The sequence below is a fragment of the Solea solea genome, chromosome 13 (genome assembly GCF_958295425.1).
Source record: "Solea solea chromosome 13, fSolSol10.1, whole genome shotgun sequence".
Lineage (NCBI taxonomy): Eukaryota > Metazoa > Chordata > Actinopteri > Pleuronectiformes > Soleidae > Solea > Solea solea.
The window spans coordinates 25,310,936-25,332,219 of NC_081146.1; the positions used below are offsets into that span (position 1 = coordinate 25,310,936).

At 40.9% G+C, this 21,284-nt stretch overlaps 1 protein-coding gene across 1 annotated transcript in view; it reads right to left on the bottom strand.

The window, feature by feature from the left end:
* Positions 1–2,108: 2,108 nt before the first annotated feature.
* Positions 2,109–21,284, bottom strand: part of znf385d (zinc finger protein 385D) — a 101,692-nt gene continuing 82,516 nt past the window's right edge. Inside the window, exons 5-8 of the mRNA XM_058648096.1 lie at positions 18,591–18,926; positions 13,739–13,920; positions 9,378–9,479; positions 2,109–4,826 (exon numbers count right to left, since the gene is read on the bottom strand). Of these exons, the coding sequence (XP_058504079.1) occupies positions 4,581–4,826; positions 9,378–9,479; positions 13,739–13,920; positions 18,591–18,926 (866 nt within the window). The 3' untranslated portion in view covers positions 2,109–4,580. The remainder of the gene's footprint in view (positions 4,827–9,377; positions 9,480–13,738; positions 13,921–18,590; positions 18,927–21,284) is intronic.

Consider the following 21,284-nt stretch of genomic DNA (forward strand, 5'->3'; position numbering starts at 1 on the left):
CATGCACACCTGCAACCCATCTCACACTCACATGCAGACACACATGTGGACAATGAAGTATTAGGGGAAAGAAAAATAAAATAAACGTAAGCTTTCTTTAAAAAGTGGTCATTTTGTGAGAGAAAAACCTGTAATAGTATGAGGAAAAAAAGTGAAAATATTCAGAGAAAAAAACGTTATATTACAAGAAAACAGTTGTAAACAACGGTTAAGATGTTTGTATATTACCTTTACTGAAAGGCTACGTCTCTATGACGACAACTGGTCCCGACAAGGACAGTGTTTATGACAAAAACACCAAGAGGAACCAACACTTTCCCCTGGAGGAAACTTATTTCCCAACAGAACTTTTCCTATAAGTTGCCTGCGTTTTGTTTTCCTCTCTGGAAACATGTCCAAAATATGTAAATGTCCTCAGCAACAACAGCAGCAACAGCAGCAGTAACACCAGGATTATAATCAGGATTAGCTCCTGCATTGCAAACAAGCAGAGTGAACATGGTGTTGTGTTCTGAATTTTGATTTTGTATTCTGACTTTAAATCACGTCCCCTGAATGTGAACGTGTGAAAACAAACATAGAGTGAACATCCGTTTATGTTCTGTTTATACATTTCCATAATGTTAACGTTCATATGTTTCAACCCAGGCAGACACTGTATGTGTTATGTATTCAAGTTTTGTTTCCTGCATGTGAAATTGATCCCGCCACATGTTTATCAGCCTTTAATAAACAGTGTACAATCTATAAAACCATACATCTGTTGGCTCATCGTCAGCAGCAGTTCAGATATTTGAGGTAGGTTTGAATGAGGTACTTAAAAAACATACTTTTACATAGTCAGAGGAACTTCCTGTACTAAGACACACATTGGGGAAAATATTTTAGCCTCTAAACAAGTGGCTCAGCTCCTAAAATCTACATCACCTGTCGTATACATGACCTTAAGAATTTGTTGTTTGCTTTGGAATACCCGGGTTTGTAAAGTGCTCACACTCCTGCACCAAATTCCATAGAGAAAATCATAATTTTTTAGCTCACATGGACACAGGAGCTGCTGGTTTACTGCCTCCTCATTTTGGTGCAGGGATAACAACTTAACTCTACATGTTTAAGGTTTGCTACCGGATAATTAAACTGCATTAAAACTGAAATCCTCCTTCTCGGCACTAAATCCACCCTTTCTAAAGCTAACAGTTTCCCCCTCCCCTCAGGTAAAGAGTCTGGGTGTCATCCTCGACAATACACTCTCCTTTCACTCACACATCAACATCACTACCCGCACTGCTTATTTTCATCTCCGTAACATCAACAGACTCTGCCCCTCCCTCACCCCCCACTCCACCGCCGTCCTTGTTCACAGCCTCGTCACCTCCCGTCTTGATTACTGCAATTCTCTCCTCTTCGGCCTCCCTCAAAAGTCTCTCCATAAAATCCAAGTGGTCCAAAACTCAGCCGCCCGTATCATCACAAAGACCCCCTCACACCACCACATCACCCCCGTCCTCCAGCACCTCCACTGGCTCCCTGTAAAACACCGCATCAACTACAAACCCCTCCTGTACACATACATGGCAATCCACAACCTTGCCCCTCCCTTCCTGTCTGACCTCCTGCACGTCATCACCCCCACTCGTTCCCTCAGATCCTCCTCCTCCATCCACCTCTCTGTGCCCCCTGCCCGCCTCAGCACTATGGGGGGCAGAGCCTTCAGCCACTCTGCTCCCCAGCTCTGGAACACACTACCACGTGACCTCCGTAACTGTGACTCTCTCAAATCAACTCAAAACTCACCTGTTCCGGACCGCCTACTCCCTCTAACCTCCCTGCTTTTACCGTCACTTCCCTATTTTATTGTGTTGATTTTATGTGTTTTTTGGTTTTACCTAATTGTGTGATTTTAATTCATTCTGTTTGTAAAGTGTCCTTGAGTGACCTGAAAGGCGCTTTTAAATTAAATTTATTATTATTATTATTATTATTATCATTATTATAATAACAGAACCTCATACAAACACACTTCACAAGAAATCTGGTGCTATCCCTTTAAATCACCCAACAACAGCACAGGACTACATTAGCACACAATAAAACCAAAACAACAGTGCTAACAAATTAAGACTCTTTTTATTTGAAATTGTTCACCTTTTACACACTGACAGTTAATATGCACAAGCATTTGTGGTCCCTTTGGCCTGAGACACGATCTGAGACAATGTGCGCTGGATATCCACTCGCATGGCTTACGGCGCCTGGGAAGCTCTCGCTCTCTTTCAAACACACAGTCACACTCACATGGACAAGCACATGTATGTAGTATGAACTCTCTTTCACACTCTAACACACACACACACACACACACACACACATACACGGACGATGCAAGGACAAACACAAACACGCACATTACGACACATACTCTAACCATCTAACACGGTCTAGCCATCGAATGAGGACATCAACAGAGGGAAAAAGGAGCTTAAAGTGCAAACAGGAAGAGAGGAGGGTCTTTGCTCTCTCTTATCATCAGTGGCAGCCTCTTTTTGACGCCTTTACATGTGGCATTAAAATGCCTTTTCTGTGATCGGATTGGAATCGAATAGCGCCAAGGATTGTTATCCGATCTGCTGAACCACTTCAGGAGGTTGTCCCAACGAGTCTCAAATGCATCGCCGCGTCACCCACAACACTTACCCGGATTGTAATCGGGTAGCGCTTCATCACTTGTAAGTACAGGTGTAAAGACACCCAAGGACGGATTGTTATCCGATCTGACAAACCACTTCGGGAGGTGGTCCCAACAAGTTTCTGATGTGTCTCCGCCTCACCCACAACAACTACTTGGATTGTGCCTGACCACTTGTAAGTACAGGTGTAAAGACACCCAAGGATTGTTATCCGATCTGCCAAATCACTTCAGGAGGTGGTCCCAACAAGTCTCTGATGCGTCTGCACCTCATCCACAATAACTAGTCGGATTGTAATCAGATAGCGCCTGATAACTTGTACAGGTGTAAAGACACCCAAGGACGAATTGTTTTCCGATCTGTCAAACCACTTCAGGAGGTGGTTCCAATGAGTCTCTGATGCGTCTACGCTTCACCAACAGTTTGTAAAAGCAAAGAGGAGTCCGTACAACATGTACCTCCACGTGCAGCTAATTGTGGCACTGTAGTCTGCTGCTGGAAAGAGGGGGAGGTGACCGTGATCAGACTGCAATCGGATCTTGATGTGGACACTGGATACACGTCTAAATGCATGCGGTAGCGCTGTCCGATCACAGAAAACACATTGTAATGCCAGGTTTAAAGGCCGAAATTCATGAGCGATGCTAATCCTCCACGAAAGCAATGATCTTAGGGCCGGCACTGTATCTTAACAAAAACACCCACCGTATATAAAAATGGCAGTAGTCTTCCAGTTTGCCAGCAGGTGGCGACTCCATTTGCATGGAAACCCGATGAAAAATGTTGATTCTTCTTACTTATGATGTCATAACGTAAACATTTTCCTGAGGAGTTAATCGTCTCAATTAGGAGTTTTCGCTCTTCTTCAAATAAAATTGGATGTATAGTTTTGTAAATTATGTTTCCATTCAGATAAATAATAGACCATAAAGTATGAAAAGACAGAAAGTATCATCCAATACTGAACGTCTGGTTTCAAAAACTGACATAGCCCTGGTCAAATTGTGAATCTTGAATCTTCAAAATGAGAGTTATTTTTGCAACCAGAAGACTACGTCCACTTTTTAGCCGTGTTTCCACCAAGTGGAGCAGTTCGGTTTGGTACAGTATGGTGCGTATCTTTTTCTGTTTCCATTTGGAATAGTAAGCACAATAACCAGCCCCAAGTGATCCATTATTTGACACCCTTCCCTTGGGGTACCAGAGTAAAATGGTATGGTGCTTGACTGGCTCCACCCATGACAGTCAGCTGATTGAGTGACAATAACAACACTACTTTACGATGCACCACCTGTGCACCACCTCACTCATCACATTCGATGTCGCTGTCACGCTACGCAGCCATCAGGCACAGCCCACACCCAACTCACCAAGTAAGGGAACTGTTCTCCGTCGACAAGCAAGCCTGACCCAGGTCTTTACCATTCCAAACTGTACCAAATCGAACCATACCATGATGGAAACACGGCATTATATACAGTCTGCTCACAAAAAGCATGTCCCTACGGTATTTTCAGTTCAAACTGCTCCGCACATCTTGAAATAATGACACTGCATAGTTCACAGGATTAGTCTTATACATTATTGCGGTACGATGACGGTCCAACTCTGGGTTCTGGGCAGCAGGATGGCACAGGAAAAAAAGCATGTATGTGTCCAGGTTTTTCAGTTGGACTGGAGGAGTAAATCCATCACGATGCGTCGCTGTCGTCCAGTTTAGCTTTAAATGCAGGATAATCCACATGAAAACAGGTGAAAATCTCGCGTGACGATGTTTCAGCATCCCAGATGCATAGAAGGAGCGCGGGTGCTGCCGACGTGACTCCTTGGCCTGGTTCTTTTTTGTTTGGTCCTTGATGGACGGTGGAGCAGCTCCACCCACACTCACACTGGTCAATAAGGAGCGAATAGGACCTGTGGGTGGGAGGTCCTGACCGGCCCGGGGGCCGGGCGCAGCAACGCTGCAGAGAGGGACTGTGTTTGGAAGAGGGTGGGAGTCGGGGCGGGGTTCGTGGTGGGGTTCGTGCGGTGTGCGAAAGAGTTGCTGAGGGCCGCTGCGACTGCGGCCAGGTGAGCCGGAATGATCTGAGCGGTCAGAGGCTGACACTGTCGCTCCTTACCCAGGGTCAGTTTTATCTGCTGAAATAACAGAGAATAATGCACTCAGTTAAATCTGTACATACAGTGTCAACACCATTATAAACATATATAATGTTTATATATATATAAATATATAATCCCCCTGCAGTTTTGGAGTACATATTTTTCCAACAGTCGTTTTCTCACTTTCCCTTGATTCTGAGGTAATGCAAGACCTCCCGATTCTGAGGACTCCATGTCGTTGGCCCTTATCTCGTAAGGCTGGTTTTCCGCTAACAGACAGTAGTAAGCATAGTTCCACTTTAGACATATCATTATTTATATTTATGTCATGCAGGTGTTTTCTTTGGTCTATAAAATAATTAGCAATAATTATTAAAAACAACCCATATTTACGCTTACTAGCATCACAGTGTCACGGTGTGTGATAGATTACTGACAGATGTTCTCCCTCAGGGAACCAATGGAATCCCGCCGGGATGGTTCACTGAGAACGTTGTTTCTGATTAGATTTTGGTACAGAATAAGCCATGTCCATGCTGCTTTTTGTCTTTTCAAAAAAACTGGTAGTTTCAATCAAAAAATCCATAGTTTCTCGTGGAGGCCAGTTGCTTTTTGACGCCTCCAATTGGCATAAAGTAGCCTGGTTTTAACAAACGCAAATGAGCCGTTGCCAGAAATGATGCCCCTGTATCCAAAGACCCAACAAAACCAGAATGCAGTGAGTGGCTGTTTCCATAGATCAGGTTTTCCCTGATCCTGGAAACGAGGACCAGGACCAGTACTGGGAAACACTGGGAAACACAAAGGGAAGCGTGGAAATCACTGAATACGTGGAGATATGTATCCATGAGTCCGCTAAAGTGCTAAAGACAACTAAGCAAAAAGAAAATATCTGGTTTAACTGGATAAACAAAAACTTGCTGCCAAACATGAGTGATGGATTGATCATTTGATCAGCCTCATTGAACCTTTGCAGCTCTGCATGTGACGCCGTCTTTCCATAGCAAGCAGATTTTAATCAACAGTGTTATTGATCTATTAAACATCTGGTTAGTCAGATTACTGCAGTGGAAATTTTTACTTTTTTACTTGTCAAAGTCAAATTTTGATGCACACAATCACTGAAGAGTGAAGTCAGGTGCATTTTCAGAGTGAAAGGAAAAAGAATCACAAGAAAATAACTGACAAATGACCTCTAACACCAGCCTAATCGGGTGAAAAGGTCACTAAAGTTATCTGGTTTAATCTCCTGTATCAGTAATGGAAAAGCTGCCGTCTCGCAGCAGCGGGCCGACAGACGCTGTCACGGCTTATCAATCACTGAACTCAGGCGTCGTAACCCTGTGGGAAACATTCTTTACTCTCCGCTCGTCAAAGAAGCTCCTCGCCGTTAACTCAGTCAATGATGGGTTTCATAAAAAGTCGTTTCCTCCCGTCACTGGTAACTCCTGACACTCCGTCACAGCAAACAGTGTGTCTGATGAAGAATGCTGTTTTCTGAAAGGATGGGATGTCAGGATTGCCTTTATCTTTCCCACATTTAGTCTTTACATCACTCAGCCAAAACAATCCTGTGTCGCCGGGCACATGGCTTTAAAAAGTGGAATGGAATTTTCTTTAAAAAATGTTTTAAAGTTGATGGTGGCCAGTTTCTGTTATCGGGATCACCGTGGAAAGAGGAAATCATAAATATTTCACACTATAATAAGTGCGGTTGTCTAGTTGGCCAAGATACTAGGGTTGTCCAAATGGCAAAACTATATAACATACTACTCCTTCAAAGACACTTGGATATTACCCGACATTCATTTTGTACCTACACAGGTGCGAAAGTGCGGCTACTTCCAGTTCCTACCATTGTTTTACGACAATTCTGGTTGCCCTCTGCCATAAAATTAAAGAAGGAACCCTTACCCTAGGTCGCAGGATGATGTGACCTGACCTCACTCAGGTGGACCATTTCATGCTAAGAGTACTTTGACTTCTTTGGTGTCTTGATTGTCTGCTCAAGAAGACGATTTAGCTTGTTTTCACAGCGAAAACAACGTAACATCGCTGTCCTGTTTTTCTGAAGGCATTACAAGTGGATTTAAAGCCAAGCTGTGCTCACAGTGCCCTCTGCTGGACCATGTGGTAAGTACGTCTGATTGGCTTCTGGAGTTTAATCTCTCCCCCAAGTTCAAATGGATATGTACACATTTTACAACAACATACAGACCTAGTGATGGCATTTTAAGTACCACAAGGGGGCAGTCATTACAAAATTCTTGTTTTTTACTTTCAACGTTCACTAAAAATTATATATTCTCAGTGCCATGTTTTTGTGACACTGAATTTTGTCACATTCTTAAAAAAATGAAGGCAGATTATGGACAAAAAGCTCCATCTGTTTTGATTTAAGTATCAAATAAAAAAAACGGTTTATTAAAATATCCTGAATCATATCCAGTATTGTGTTAATCAGCAAAGAATGTGAAGTCAATTCACGACGCTTCTCTTAATTCTTTGTTTGGACCACTCTTGATTGACGGTGATTAAAACAGCCCGGAGGCACATCACATGCGGAGGTACTCAGAATGAGTTCAAACTGACATTTACAGCCACCTCTAAACGCTATTTGACCCACGTCCGTGTCCCGCGTCCGGCTCCTCTGGCTCAGACGAGTCTTTATGCAGTGCCATTTTTGCCAATAAAATATCAAGTTTTTCAAATTAAATCGCAGTGTTTTCTCTGCCACGGGGTTTTTCTGCCATTTGTAATAGAATCCAGGGGGAGTGGATATCTAAGTGAATTAGGTGCCATCAGCGAGATTGAATGTGACTTAAAGAGCAAGACCTATAGTGCTTTAGTGGAGGGGAGTACGATTTCTGCCAGCAGTTTGTCCATAATTGTTCTCAGCACATATCGGGTTGGACTTTCTCCGGAGTGTTGCAACAGGGAGAGGAAAAGCAAGCACTTGACTGGAGCACTGAGCTGACAAAAGTCCATTAGTCCACAGCACTGACACTTTTATGAGAACCCTCTTAAAATTCTATAATGGTTATGGACCAGGAGACATGGTCAGAGAACCCTAACAAGGCCCCATGGTGCGAGCCTGCTGCTGCCAAATCATTCGCTATTTCATCATTTCCTCAACACACCGGTGACTGAGATTGTGCTACATTATCAAATTAGCATTAACACGTCCTATATGCAGGATTCTGCATCACAAAGAACACACATTACAGAGGAAATTACTGTAGCTCCGGCACTGCAATCACCGTGGCAACGCTCCGATGAGCACATGCAATGTCATGTCGTTTATTTCAATCCAGGGTTGCATCAACTCTTCACTAATACCTTGTATTTATGATGAAGACGGATCGCCGTGTTGAGTCCTCACCACATTCTCAGTGAGGTTAAGGTCTGGACTCAATGTGTCCGCTCATCCATGTGTGAAAATGATGAGTCATGCTCCCCGAGCCATTCTCGTACTATATAAATCCAATGAATTTGGGCATTGGCATCTTGGAATATGGCCAAAAAAACTGCTCAGTTACTATATTTAGGGCATAACATTGTAACACTGCCCCCCACAGGCTTGTATTGTAGTCACTAAGCCAAATATTACAGTAATCAAGTACAGAAAGGTGGATTTTCTTTGTCCTGGTAGTTAATATTAAAGAGTCTGGATGTTTCTCATGTTCCCCAGACAAGCATATTTGACTCTTACGTTTTCTGATGGCTCAGAACTTCACTTCAACAATAGACACAGTGTGTAATGAACTGCTCTGCTATTGCGATTGTAGTTGAATGTAAAAAGTAAGGTAAAAGTAAGGTCCTTATTTGGCTAAAATGACCTCAGACATGGAGAGAGATTAATACAAGAGAACATTTCCAAACCAAATTGGAAATTCCCGCGATGGAGAGTTCCATAAGCTGCTTCAGTGCTACAAAACCAACAGAGCTAACCCTTCTTCAAGTGTCTTGATGTTACACATCTGTTTTCATTCGTCTATGATAACATTTTGTTTGGGTCTGAAACAACTTGGCACTGAAGTTTTCCATATTGGGCTTTTAATTAATAGCGGCAGAAGGACAACAGGTAGTTTTTCATGGTCTGATGAAGGGAATCTGCAGTTTCCTTGAACTTCACTTGAAAACAATTGTCTTTCCTCGAAAAAACAATTGGAGCATTATCAGTATTAATAATCGTGTAAGATTTGATTAGTATGGAAGTTTTTAATGTTTTTTTCTTCTTTTTGGGGTTAAAAAAAACCCAAATCCCCTCTGCAAATCCCATGAAAGAGTAATTTTCTATGTTTCATTTTGCTCCAAAAAGGAGGGAAAGAAACTAGAGAAAATTAGCTTATTGTTCTTTTTTGCTTGTTAAAAAAATGTGAAACTGCATTGGTTAGAAAACACTGTCTGAGGAGTTGGTCTCTAATCTCTAGTCAAGTGATCTAGATCTTAAAACGCCTCAGAACCCAACAGCGTCTCACACGTGTCATCACGTCTGTGTCCTCAGACACCTTCAGAACTGTTATTTGTTTGTCGACACCAGGACTTAAGTTGCAGATCAGACGACTGAGGCGTTCGCTGACTCACCGGTTGTTTGGTCTGGCCTTTGGGCGGCTTACTGTAGGGGCTGTATTTGGGTTTAGCAGGTTTCCCCGCCGCTCGGTCTTTATGACGCCGGCTGCTGATGTGCTGAGAAACAAAAGAAAACAGAGATGCATCAGTGTGTTTTTAGAGCTCTGACATGTGCACTTTGAGTAAACAGGACGTAAAAGTGATCTTTCGCCATTTCTGTCAAAGCGTGACTTGTACATGCGGAGAATCAACACTTGTCAAAGTCAAACTTTTCAGGCCAGCGTTTCAACTTGACCGTGGCCGAGACGAGCCGCAGCACGGAGGAAGCTACTGCCCGTGTTGTTTCCAGCGTAAACACAAAGACGGCCATGCCGCCATGGGTGGGCAGCAGCTGCATGGAGACGGAGAAGACGGCTAATGGTCTGGAGACTGCACACAGCTATTTTCCATATTTATTAAGGCCAAAGCAGAGCAACAGCTTGCTGTGTAACTGAGACGATACAAGAAAAACAACGCAGACTGTATTCTTGTTTGTTTTCCTTCTCCAGGAGTTGAGAAACAGTGCGGTGCAACATCGGCTGAGTGTTGTCAAAGTGTATGAATTTTGTAAACGTAGGCGGGTACGGGAAAGTTTAATGAGAGGAGAAAAGAAAAGTCTTGTGCAGCAGGTTGAGGAGTCACAGAGAAACTAGAAGGTAGGAGACAAACTCAGGAACAAAACACTGGGGGGAAAAGGCGGCAGCAGCAAAACTGATGAACATCAAGAGGAAAGTGAAGGGCTGAACAGACGAACTGACAAGGACAAGCGAGAGCAGAGAGAATAAATACCCGAGGGTTCTTCAGTGTGATTGAACCCAGGTGTAACACATCAGGGGAGACAATCACAGAGGCAGGAAACCAAATGAAAAGAGAGAGGAAAAGCAAAAATGTCAGGGTTGTGATGTTGGACCCAAATGCAGGACAGCTCACGGGGGAGTGCAGGTTAAAATCCAAATTTAGAGTTAAACAAAGGCAAAAAATAATCCCAGAATAAAGCAGAGCAAAAGGCACAAAGGTAAAGTAAAAAAGATCCAAAACAGTCAAAAGCAGGTCGTCTAATGCTGTGTTTCCATCATGGTACAGTCTGGTATGGTATGGAATGGTAAAGCCCTGAGTCAGGCTTGTGCTTCAACTGAGAACAGTACCTTTACTTGGTGGGCGGGATGTGGGCTGTGCCCAATTGTACTCCGGTATGCCAAGCGAAGGGTGCCTAAAAATGGTATACCCTTCATGGTAGGGACTTGTTATTTAAGTACTATTCCTAATGGAAACGCAAAAAAACAATGGGGATTGGCTTCCTTGCTCTTGGGTTACCTCAGCCCAAATCTGGCAGGGACTTGAACCAGCAACCCTTTAAGTCACAAACCCAAGTTCTCCTTCTCTCTCTACTCTAAAGTTCTTTACAAATTGGTTAATACACCAGTATGCAGAGATAAATAATAAAATAAAAGTATTATTCTAAAAAATTACTGTGTTTTACAATAAAGTAGAAATAAAAAATAGTAAACTAAATTATTATTTCTTGATTAATGTCAAATTATAGTTATTTACTTGCATTCCTGAATAGAATTGTTTTAGAGAAGCCCAAATTCCCAAATTTGGGTACAAAAAGGTCAATTCACGTTTTTTTTTTGCCAAATAAATAACAATAGCATTTTTAAAATATTTATGTTTTCTTTGTTAAGCACTGTATATTGACAAAAAATACAATCGACAAAAATCCAAAAAATAAAAGGTAAGAACTGTCTTTTAAGCATGTAATACAAATCATAAACAGTAGATATGTTATTATTTTACAGTGTTGTGTCAGTCTCCTTCGAGAAGCACAAACTTTTCATGAGTCCAGAGAAACAACCTGTGAGCAGATTTATATCCACATATATCTCGTATACCGGGGCACAGAATAAAAATAATCCAGATATTATTTACAAGCCTTACAGAAACATATGTGATAATATTTTTGTCCCACATGGCTCAACCCTGCTGTCAATATTGTGCAATAAGGCAAAGTGATAGCACTGATTACGCGTGGAACTTGTTGTAAATCAGTGGCCTAATTCACCCACAGGGGAATAACCACAGAAAAACAACCATCACTTATTATTATGGCAGTGACAGGAAACTGGCACTAAAAGAGGTTACCAACATAAAAGTTTTTGGGCCCTTTGGCTCCATGAATATCAAAAACCCCAGTTTTATCGACGTCCGTCTGAGATATTGCTTCATTCAGGCTAGAGCCGGGGCTACATAAACAAAACACGGAAAAATTATTGGTGTGTTTTTCCCCCCTCTCCTCATGCTGTTGTTGTTTTAAAATATTAAAGACTGACTGCAATGCTTCAGAGATGCCAGTAAGCATTGGCTCGGAGGCGAGATGCCATTTCAGGTTAGATAGCTTATCGCTCGCTGTGGTGGGAACCTGACCGACAGGCTGGGAAAGAGCACGACTAAAAATACTCTTCATGTCTGAAGGCAAAAAAGGGGGAAATATTACAGCTTTAAAGGTTTCATAATAACTGCTGCGGCGCGGACAGCATTTACCAAACAATATGTTCCCTCTGATAAATGCAGTGCCGTGTTTAAATGTGGGGGAAATATAACATAATTAATGTTTTCTGGAATACCAGAAGCAACAGATGTTTGTTTTTGTTTTTTTTTAAGAAATACTGTAAATTAAATAAAATGTAAGGATCTATTATGACATTCAAATACACTCCGTTACCTTCAGCCAATAAATAATGCAGTGTGAGTACGCGTCAAGGAAAGAAAGATGTTCTTTATTTAACAATCACACATTTCCTCTGGTTTCAAGCTGTAAGTGAAATTCGTCATGGTGGATTTCTTTCAAAGAGAAAGGCTGCTGTTCTGAAGTACTCGGTAAAAGTCCCTGCATGAAAAATTCATATTTAAAGAGTTTTTTTTTTTTAGTGTGAAATTTCAAGGTTAGCTCAGACTAAAACATGAAATTCACCCCCGTGACAAGATGATCAGTAGCTACAAGAAGAGGAGATTTGTGCCGTGGCCTCAGAATCAACCGCTAAATACACAGGACCTCATCAGAGGTTTCAGCCAAATCCACACTGAGGTATAAACATCACAAAGGGATCGGATTATTCTCGGATTTCCTAAACATCATGTAAACATTTGTTTTTTGGGGGGTAGAGATGTTGCGTAAACTCAAAACCTGATTGCCTGGCCATGTTGTGACCGCACTTCAAAGTAGATTTCATTTTGAATTTCAAGTGTAAGGTGCAAGACAAAGAGCAGGATGAAAGAAAACATCATTACCTGCAATACTGCGTTAATTAACTCAGTCTGATGAAGAAGGTTTTCAAAGAAAATGAAAGGAAGGCGATGAAATTCAGACATGCACTGTAAAAAAAATATGAGCTCTCACGAAATTATTACAAGAACTATTAACGCAGCAGCTTGAGATGACTGATACACTTCAGATGTGCCAGATTTTACGTGGGGGGTGAATCTGCGTGTGTGGGTTTGTGGAGCATGTAAATGAGTTTTTCCTACTTTGTCCTGATTTCACCCAATAAATCCCAGCGTATGGCGCGTGAACAGGTTTAGAGCCAAAGAATTAAAGGCAAAAAACAACAACTGACATAATCATTCAGCTAATTTTAGGAATAAACATCCAACAGTGAGATGAACACCAGCTCCCAAACAATATTCAGTCATAGATTATAGCAGTTCAGAGGTTTAATTTGCCAAATTTCAAAATCAGAGCATTATTTAAAGGTTTCTTTAAATTAATAAATCAAAGCTTATGTTGCTAGCTGACTAGCTTACCTACAGTGTAGTTACCTAGCATCTTAGCCATTTGGATCTGTTTCAAATGAAACTGCAATTTAATTTAAACAAATCTACTGTTCACAGTGACAACAGTGAACAGTCTAATGTAAGTCACCAAAACCTGATAATTTGAGACATTTTTAATAATTTTAAACATTTTAAACAATTTAATAAATAATAACATAATTAGCACTAGCTAGGCTAATTATTGCTGATAAAAGCTTTTAACAACTGCCAGTGAATCCAGCCGAACAAATTGACCCTCGCCGTTAACTCAAATCAAAGATGTATGAAAAAAGTACAATTTGCCACTGTTGTAAATCCAGAGTTAAAGTTTTACAGTTAGCGTAGTTAGCAGTTAAAATCTCATTACATTTCAATTATACTATTTGCATTTTTAAAAAACAATTATCAAGCACAGGCCACAGGCTTATTTTATGTTAATTTGTTTGCAGTTTAATATGCACTGTATATGCATAAAACTTAATGAAACAACAATTACATTGATCATTTCATTCCCCCCCCCGTCTCACCTGTTTTAGCTGAGTCTCTGAGTTGACGTGCACGTCGCACGTCTCACAGTGGAACGTTTTGTTCTGCAGGCCCGTTGATGACTTAGTCATGGGAACCAATTTGCTCTTGACTCCCGGCCGAGGGAAGGACTTGATGGAGCCCACGCCAGTCCTGGCCTCCAGCATCGTCTTGTGCTTCGTACCTGCAGGTTCAAAACAAGGAGATAATATGAGTTTCCAGACGCTGCCGTCGACAGAAAGAGGTCAGAGTGAAAGATGATCCTAGAATAATGCAGCATTAATTTCACTGACGACAACTATGGTGAAAAATGTTTTCACGGACAAAAACAAGACTTTAAGACAAAAAATAAACGGACTCTACTGACACTTTTGTCAATTAATAAAAATTGTCTTCCCAGGATCAACTGGGAAGACAACCAATCAGACTAATCGCTTTGCAAAATGTGGATCTACCCTTATGTCAACATGAAGGACGAGGAAAGTGGCAGAAATGACGGCGTAGAAAGACGACATATGGTCAAATTTCACGTACAATGTGACGGAAGACAAAACCCTTTGTAAACCATGTGGAGATAAAGAAAAACACAACAAACATGAAGCCAAAGCCAAAAAATCATCCAGAAATCCATGCAAAGGTTCAGTAAAGACACACATTAGTGCTATTTTATCAGCTTGGCTGTTGTGCGGACACTCCTGTTCTCTTTCTTTGGTTTCTACCTCACCTCTTGTCCTTTCTCTCCCCCCTTTCTGTCCCCCACCTCTCCTCTGTCCTCCATTTTTTCCTTTCACCCCAACCTGTCTAGGCAGATGGCCGCACATCTTTAAGTCTGGTTCTGTCAGAGTTTTTTCTCTCCACTAGAGTTTGCTCATTGTGTGAACTGTTGGGTTTCTCTGCTCTACAGTGCCTTGAGATAATGTATGTTGTGATTTGGCGCTATACAAATAAATTGAATTGATTTGAATTCAATTTAAAATGTAGTTGAAACTGAAACAAACCACTAAATGCTGATAATTTTGGATTTTAAATAAAAAGTCCAAGTGTAGTGTTTCACTGTCAAAAAGAAAAATTGCATTGTTTCATATCAAACCAGCATATAAATAGAGAGACAGAGAAACATTTAAATGTTGCTGTAATGTTGGTGTCAAAATGAACACTAGAATAATGATTTATTCAGACATTTAACTCAGATGAGTAAAAACAGTTGAAGCATCATGGAAAATAAACTCTACAGTTCCAGGACATAGTATATGTTAAATAAGCTCACAGGGCTACACATAATTAACGATAGAGTTTGGGGGAAAGATAATCACTACACCAAATATTCAAAGATGGAACCAGTGACCCATACTCATACATTAATTAGCCAGTTATAGCAAAGTTACGGCACGTGGGTTTTAGTTGCTATGCTGGACATTCATTCATTGTTACATTATAGTAAATCTATAAAGATAGATAGAACAATAGATAGAACAATTTAGGTAAAATTTCTAATCTTCATTTTAAGTCAAGTTTATTTTTTAAGCCAAATTAAGCTTTTTGTAAATATTTTTGTATTTTGTGTTTTTGGTCGCCTATGATATTAAATATTTTGTGGACAAAATAACTGGCATTTTTCACAATCTTCTGATATTTTATGGACTAAACAACTGACTGATGAATCTAAAAACAGTCCACTGATTAATTGTTGGTGCAAATACTTGGCGTTTGTTCTTAATGGAACAATATCCAAGGAGATTAAACTCACACAACATGATTGACGACCGATTGATTGATATTTGCGTGCACAGGAAATACGCTCGACCCAAACACACAGGCACCATTATTTAGAGACAGAGGAGACAATAAATGACACTAAACTGACACTAAGCAAATAAACCCTCCTGGTGCTTTAGACACACGGCATGCCAATTTATGGACTTAAGAATTAAACAACTGCCTGCATGTGCACAAGGACACCGTGAAGGTTGTGAGAAGACATTTCATTCAAGTGAATGGATCTTTAATTCATCATAATGAAGGCAATTCAGGAGCAAGTGTGACTCACTTTCACATAATTCATGTAGTTCACACAACTGACTTTGTTCTTGAATACTTTTAAATCTGCTAAACTTTCAAGGCAAACTTGTGTTCTTAAATTATACAGGATTGTAATAACGATTCTCCCCATGGGGAATTTCTTTCTTGTTCCATATCAATCAAAGTGAATCTCTCCTTTTTTAATATTGTATAGTATTTATAAAGATTGAACCTTTTTACATTTTGTCAATCTTGTGTTTCTAGATTCTCTACCTCAGAAACCATGTCCCACATTTGAGGATAATTGGCCAGATTTTGGTCCTAATCTGGCCCGCCCGACAATTATGGATGTCTTCTAATTTTAGGCTGATTTGAAACAGATTATCTGGCCAAATTATCCTTAACAGACGTGGACACATCACAGTCTTGGGGGCGTGAGCAGAACCCCGTAAATAACCCATAAGAGCGAGTTGACCGGGAAGCGGATGTTGCATACTTTTGTTTAAAACCGTAACTTCTACGTCTTCTCAGCCATCCATGACTTTGCACACACAACAGCCGACAGTTCACCTCCATGTCTGTTTGTACTTAGTCACACGATTTTCTGTGAGATCCCAAATCCCTGGAATCTCCTCCCTGAAATGGTCTGATTAAATCATCTTGTCTGTGCTTTCTCAGGATTAAAATGTTGAAAATCAGAAAGTTTGTTTTGTCTGTAGTCTCCCAAGTCAGATTAGAAAAGCCTCTAGGGTGGGGCAGCGCAACCAAAGCCTCTATCTGACTTCTTCATAGGTTTTCTATAACGTAACATAATAATACATCAGTCATTCACCAAAGACTGGGTCGGGTGTGTCATGGGAGATTTATTTTTGGGTTCTGCCAAAAAACATTTCCGGCCTTTCACATGAGAACTATTGAATAACATGCATCAAATTAAGTTGTCATTCATTTTTCTATCATATATCAACGTATGTCTCTTGGAAATGGCAGCTTTATCTTATTCAAAATAACACTGGATGCTTCCAAATCGGTGGTAAAAATAGGAATGGTACATGTGTTTTTATTTGCACACACCAATTAGTGATAGGGAATTTGACCTCTGCGTCTTTTTTTATCCAGTAGTGAACACAAACAAACTGGGAGTAGGATCAGTGTGGGGGATGGGGGCAATGGCGGGGGATGGGTCCTTCAATCAGGGGAAACTCCAGACCTTGACCTGTCTCAGGATGATTTAAACCAGCTCCTTCCACTTTTTTATAGTCAACCATAGTTTGTGATCTTTAAAGTGGGTTCCCATATAAAATGAAGCAATATGACAGTATATGCTTAAATGTCTCCTCAGTTTTATCCACTGAAGCTGCTAAAATTGGAATTTTCTGTCTGCTACAGCTGTATAACAGCATACTGCAGAGACATCTGGGAAAAAGACGTGTCCACCCACATGTCAAGAATGAGCTACACGATGTCTCAGCTGACTGGAGATGAACTGGTCACATATTCTGGGTCAGTATCTTAATTTGACTCTTGCTCAAACTTTCGTGTGGCACGACAAAGCAGGAGCAGGAATCTGAGTCAACACACAGGCGACTGGACATTAAAGAAATCTGTGTGAAACATTGATTTCATCTTTGTTTTTGAAAGAAAACAGGGTTGTTTTGTAAAAATAAAAATAAAAAACCCCCCTGGAAATTCAAATGTGTGTTTTTCTGCCCCGACGGTGATTTATTTAGACAACAAACACAACTCGACTATGATGATAAACACACTTCAACACTGCTGCAGGCTGATTTTGTGGAAACTCAAGCAGTCAACTCAAACAATTTTCTCCACTCAAAAAAAGCTCTGACTCGCAAACAACTTCAATATGGACACTGTCGTGTGTTTCTGATGTTTCTGATGAAGTAGGGCTGCTCCGATTAGCCGACATTTGTTTCCATACTACGGATTACTGCTGTTACCTCATATGTTATTAAATAAACACATTTGATTGTAAGTGCAGTGCACTACAGGAAGTGCTGGGGGCAGTACTGCTCACATTGTCTGCCATGACTGCATTCACAAATGGAGAGCAATGTTTTAAACATGTTAGCTCGGCTACCAGCTAAGTGTGGCTACTTCCTGTTAGAACATGGCTACTTCCTGTCACAACTAAGGCAGTTTCTGCGATGATTTTAAATAAAATAAAGTTAAATTTCATTTGAGTAGTAATTCTCATACGATAAATATACATGTTAGGGGTTTAACGGTCATAAAACAAGCGGAAATGGAAAATTAGCCGCAATTTAGCACTTTTAGTGTAAAACAAATCAAGTTTCTGGTACGGACTGAGTAGTGGCAGCAGTGTCAGTGAGAGAATAAATTAGTGAAACAAGTCAAATGCAAAAACCATAGTAGTAACAGGACATAGCCACACTTCCGCACGGGGAGAACAAATTTGTCCAGTTTTCCCAGAATTCCTCACCTAACTACCCTGTCTCCTTATGTCAGGATGTTAGGCTGTCGTTTGGAGCACAACAACTATGGTACATAACCTTCAAATTGTGTTAGTTGATGTGGTTTTTCTTTCTTTAGCTGACTAAAGTTGAGTACCAAAAAACTACTTATTTGAGACCCTTGTTTTAAATAAAAAAAAAACTAAATTAGTTGTTGGATTAATGAAAAAAATAGGGACAGGATTTGGTGGATATTTGTAAGAATATAATAAACGTGTTATTGTGTTTAATGAGAAAACACACAGAGACGTGTGAATCCCCGCAGGTTCAAACAGTCTGTTTTGTTGTCACCTGTCTGGGTAAATATTTCTGTTTGCAGTAAATGTCAGCGAGCGCCTCTCACCGCTGTTGTGAGCCTCCAGCTGCGACGCCGAGTTGACGGCCACTTTGCAGAGCGAGCAGTAGAGAAGACGCCGAGCTTTCTCTTCCTCTGTTTCTGTGTCTGACTCTGCCTCGGGTTCGGCCTCGGGCTCCAGGTCTGGTTCTGAGGGTGAATTGAGCTTTAATTGCTTCTCTTCCCCTCCAGTGGCTGAGGTAGACTCCAGGGCTGTCGCTGTCGTGCTGCTCAGGACTATTGGCGAGACCGCGGGTGCCGGCGCTGGCACAGTAGGGGTTACCAGCAGTTGTGCCGCTCTGAGCACCGGGGAAAGCGGCAGGGGCGCTGCGCCGGGGACGACATCTGTGGAGAGGAAAACATAATTTGTTTTTTGAATGACTTGGCTTCATATGACACTCTATTGACAGGTGGCACAAAATGTAAAGTAAAAATCTGGCCTGTTCTCCTCAGAAAAACATTCCAATTTCACTTTTCTGCAAACCATGTGAAACAAGAAAAATAGCTCTTTTGCCAAATAATTTTATACGTGTTATTTTACAGCAGCACACGAAATGTTGATGTGTTTTCTTGTTGGTACTCTGTGTGGCATCTTTCCCTTTGGCATGGATATGATTTAGATTTTTTACTGTATGTAACAATTTGATTCAACATGATTTGATTAGTTTCCATTATGGTATCACTGTTTTCCCTGAAAACTGACTCCAAGGTCGTTTTATATTAAGTATGAACACACAACTCTACACGACAGTGGAAGGCGATAATTCAAACTGGCACCAATTTAAAATAATAGTATAATACATTTGTACAGTATATATGTACAGCCTCGAAGCACAGCAGACAGTTTGAAGTAATTAGCAAGTTGTCCAACAGAGGGCTCTGTGAACGCAACTCTTGTATTTTACCGTGACAATTGAGGACACAAAGAAACTAAACTTGTTTTACCTCACAGAGGGCAAATGTATGGACTCAGCTGTTAGCTTAGCTGTTAGCTCCAGGAAAAACCATTGATAGTCTGTCTTAAAGTTTTTGGTGTTTTTGGGTCCCCAAACAAATTTGCTGAATTTTCCCAACTTTTCAGGTAAGATTTATGTGAATGTGTTTGCTTGTCATCTTTAAAAGTGGGTCACCATTTAGAACGTTAGGGAAACAATGGTGTAGAGAGCAGTGCTTCTCAAACTTTCTTCAGTAATTACCCCCTGTGAAATTTTTGGCCAGCCAAGCACTTTTGGTTGGGAGGTAAAAAAAAAAAAAAGAGGCTTAAACACAATGCAGCGTCATCAGTGTCTAATTTATTCTAAAAAAAAATAATTATTTTGGTTTAAAATAAAGATTTGTTCTCAAAATGAAATCTGTTCACAAAAAATCCTTAAATCCTCAACGTAATTTTAAATAAATATTTTCTAACAAAAAAAAGACAGAAACATTGAATATAAGGAATATAACATTCAGTTTATGAACGTCCATTCAATTTGATAAAATTGGGTTAAAACCTCACATACCCCCTGGTGTAAGTCCAAGTACCTCCAGAGGTACTCTTACCCCCATTTGAGAAATAGTGGTGGATACAGGACTCTTTCTTTGTCCTTTGACTTCTCCCTCCTGAGGGGTCGCCTGGGACCGGAGCAAGTACTTCACTAGATCCCCAATGGTCCAATTAACAATGAGCAATGGGCATTGGGCACCTTGCTCAGGGGTACTCCAGCCCTTGACCTGGTGGGGACTTTAATCAGCAACCGTTTCGTTACAAGCCAAGTCCTATTTCTGCTTTGCTATGGTCTGCCCCCGATGTAGAGGATACAGGAAATGTCATTTTTTAAAAGACTCAACTTTGAAAGATTTCATGAAAAGATGTTGGATCTATCCGGAACCAATTTCTTTTAGCCTTATTAAACAATATTTTACGATCAGCTAATTCTGATTCTAAGAGTTTTTTCTGCATCGATTCATACAGTAATCATTGAAGAGAGAGAATTCCGATAAATAAATAAAAAACAGGTCCTGACACACGTTGACACACACATTAACATTTTACACAAATAACTGCTGCCGTGCTCTGAGAGAATCTTGATATTTTTAGGCGGGCGACGGCAGAGGATCGATATATTTGACTCGTAAAACAACATCACGCGTCGCTGTGTGGAATACAGATGGCCGAGGCCAAAATGAAATTTTGCCTCGGCGGCACAACCTGATCGATGGCGTTGCCTGTGAGTTCTCCCCACTCCACTGTCATGAAATGAAGACCAGACAGCCAGGAGAGCAAATCAATAGTGAATTATGTCATGCTATTTTTGTGAGCCCTTATATTATATACGTATATATATGGTCCTTATTTATCCCGGCGGCGGCGGCGGCGGCATTTGGTGCAGTGAAAGTTGCATTGTCACTTCTGCCATAGGTAAAAACGTCAGAGGTTTGAGCAGCATTTAATGTCTCTGCTTTGACCTGTGGGTGAAAGACGTGAAGACAGAAAAGGCTCGTGGGGAAATTTATTCAAGCTGAGGATGTAAACGGCCTTGAAGGACTCAGGTTTATCGTCCTGAGGCGCCGGCTTCTCTGAAGACGGACGCCTCAAATGTACAATATGTAAATGTGTAGGTTTTTTTTTTTTATAGAGACGTAGAGAAGTGTTTGTGAGGATTCAGTCTGGAGACCTGAATCCTCATGGGTTCAAGGCACATGACCGGCTTTCACAGCACA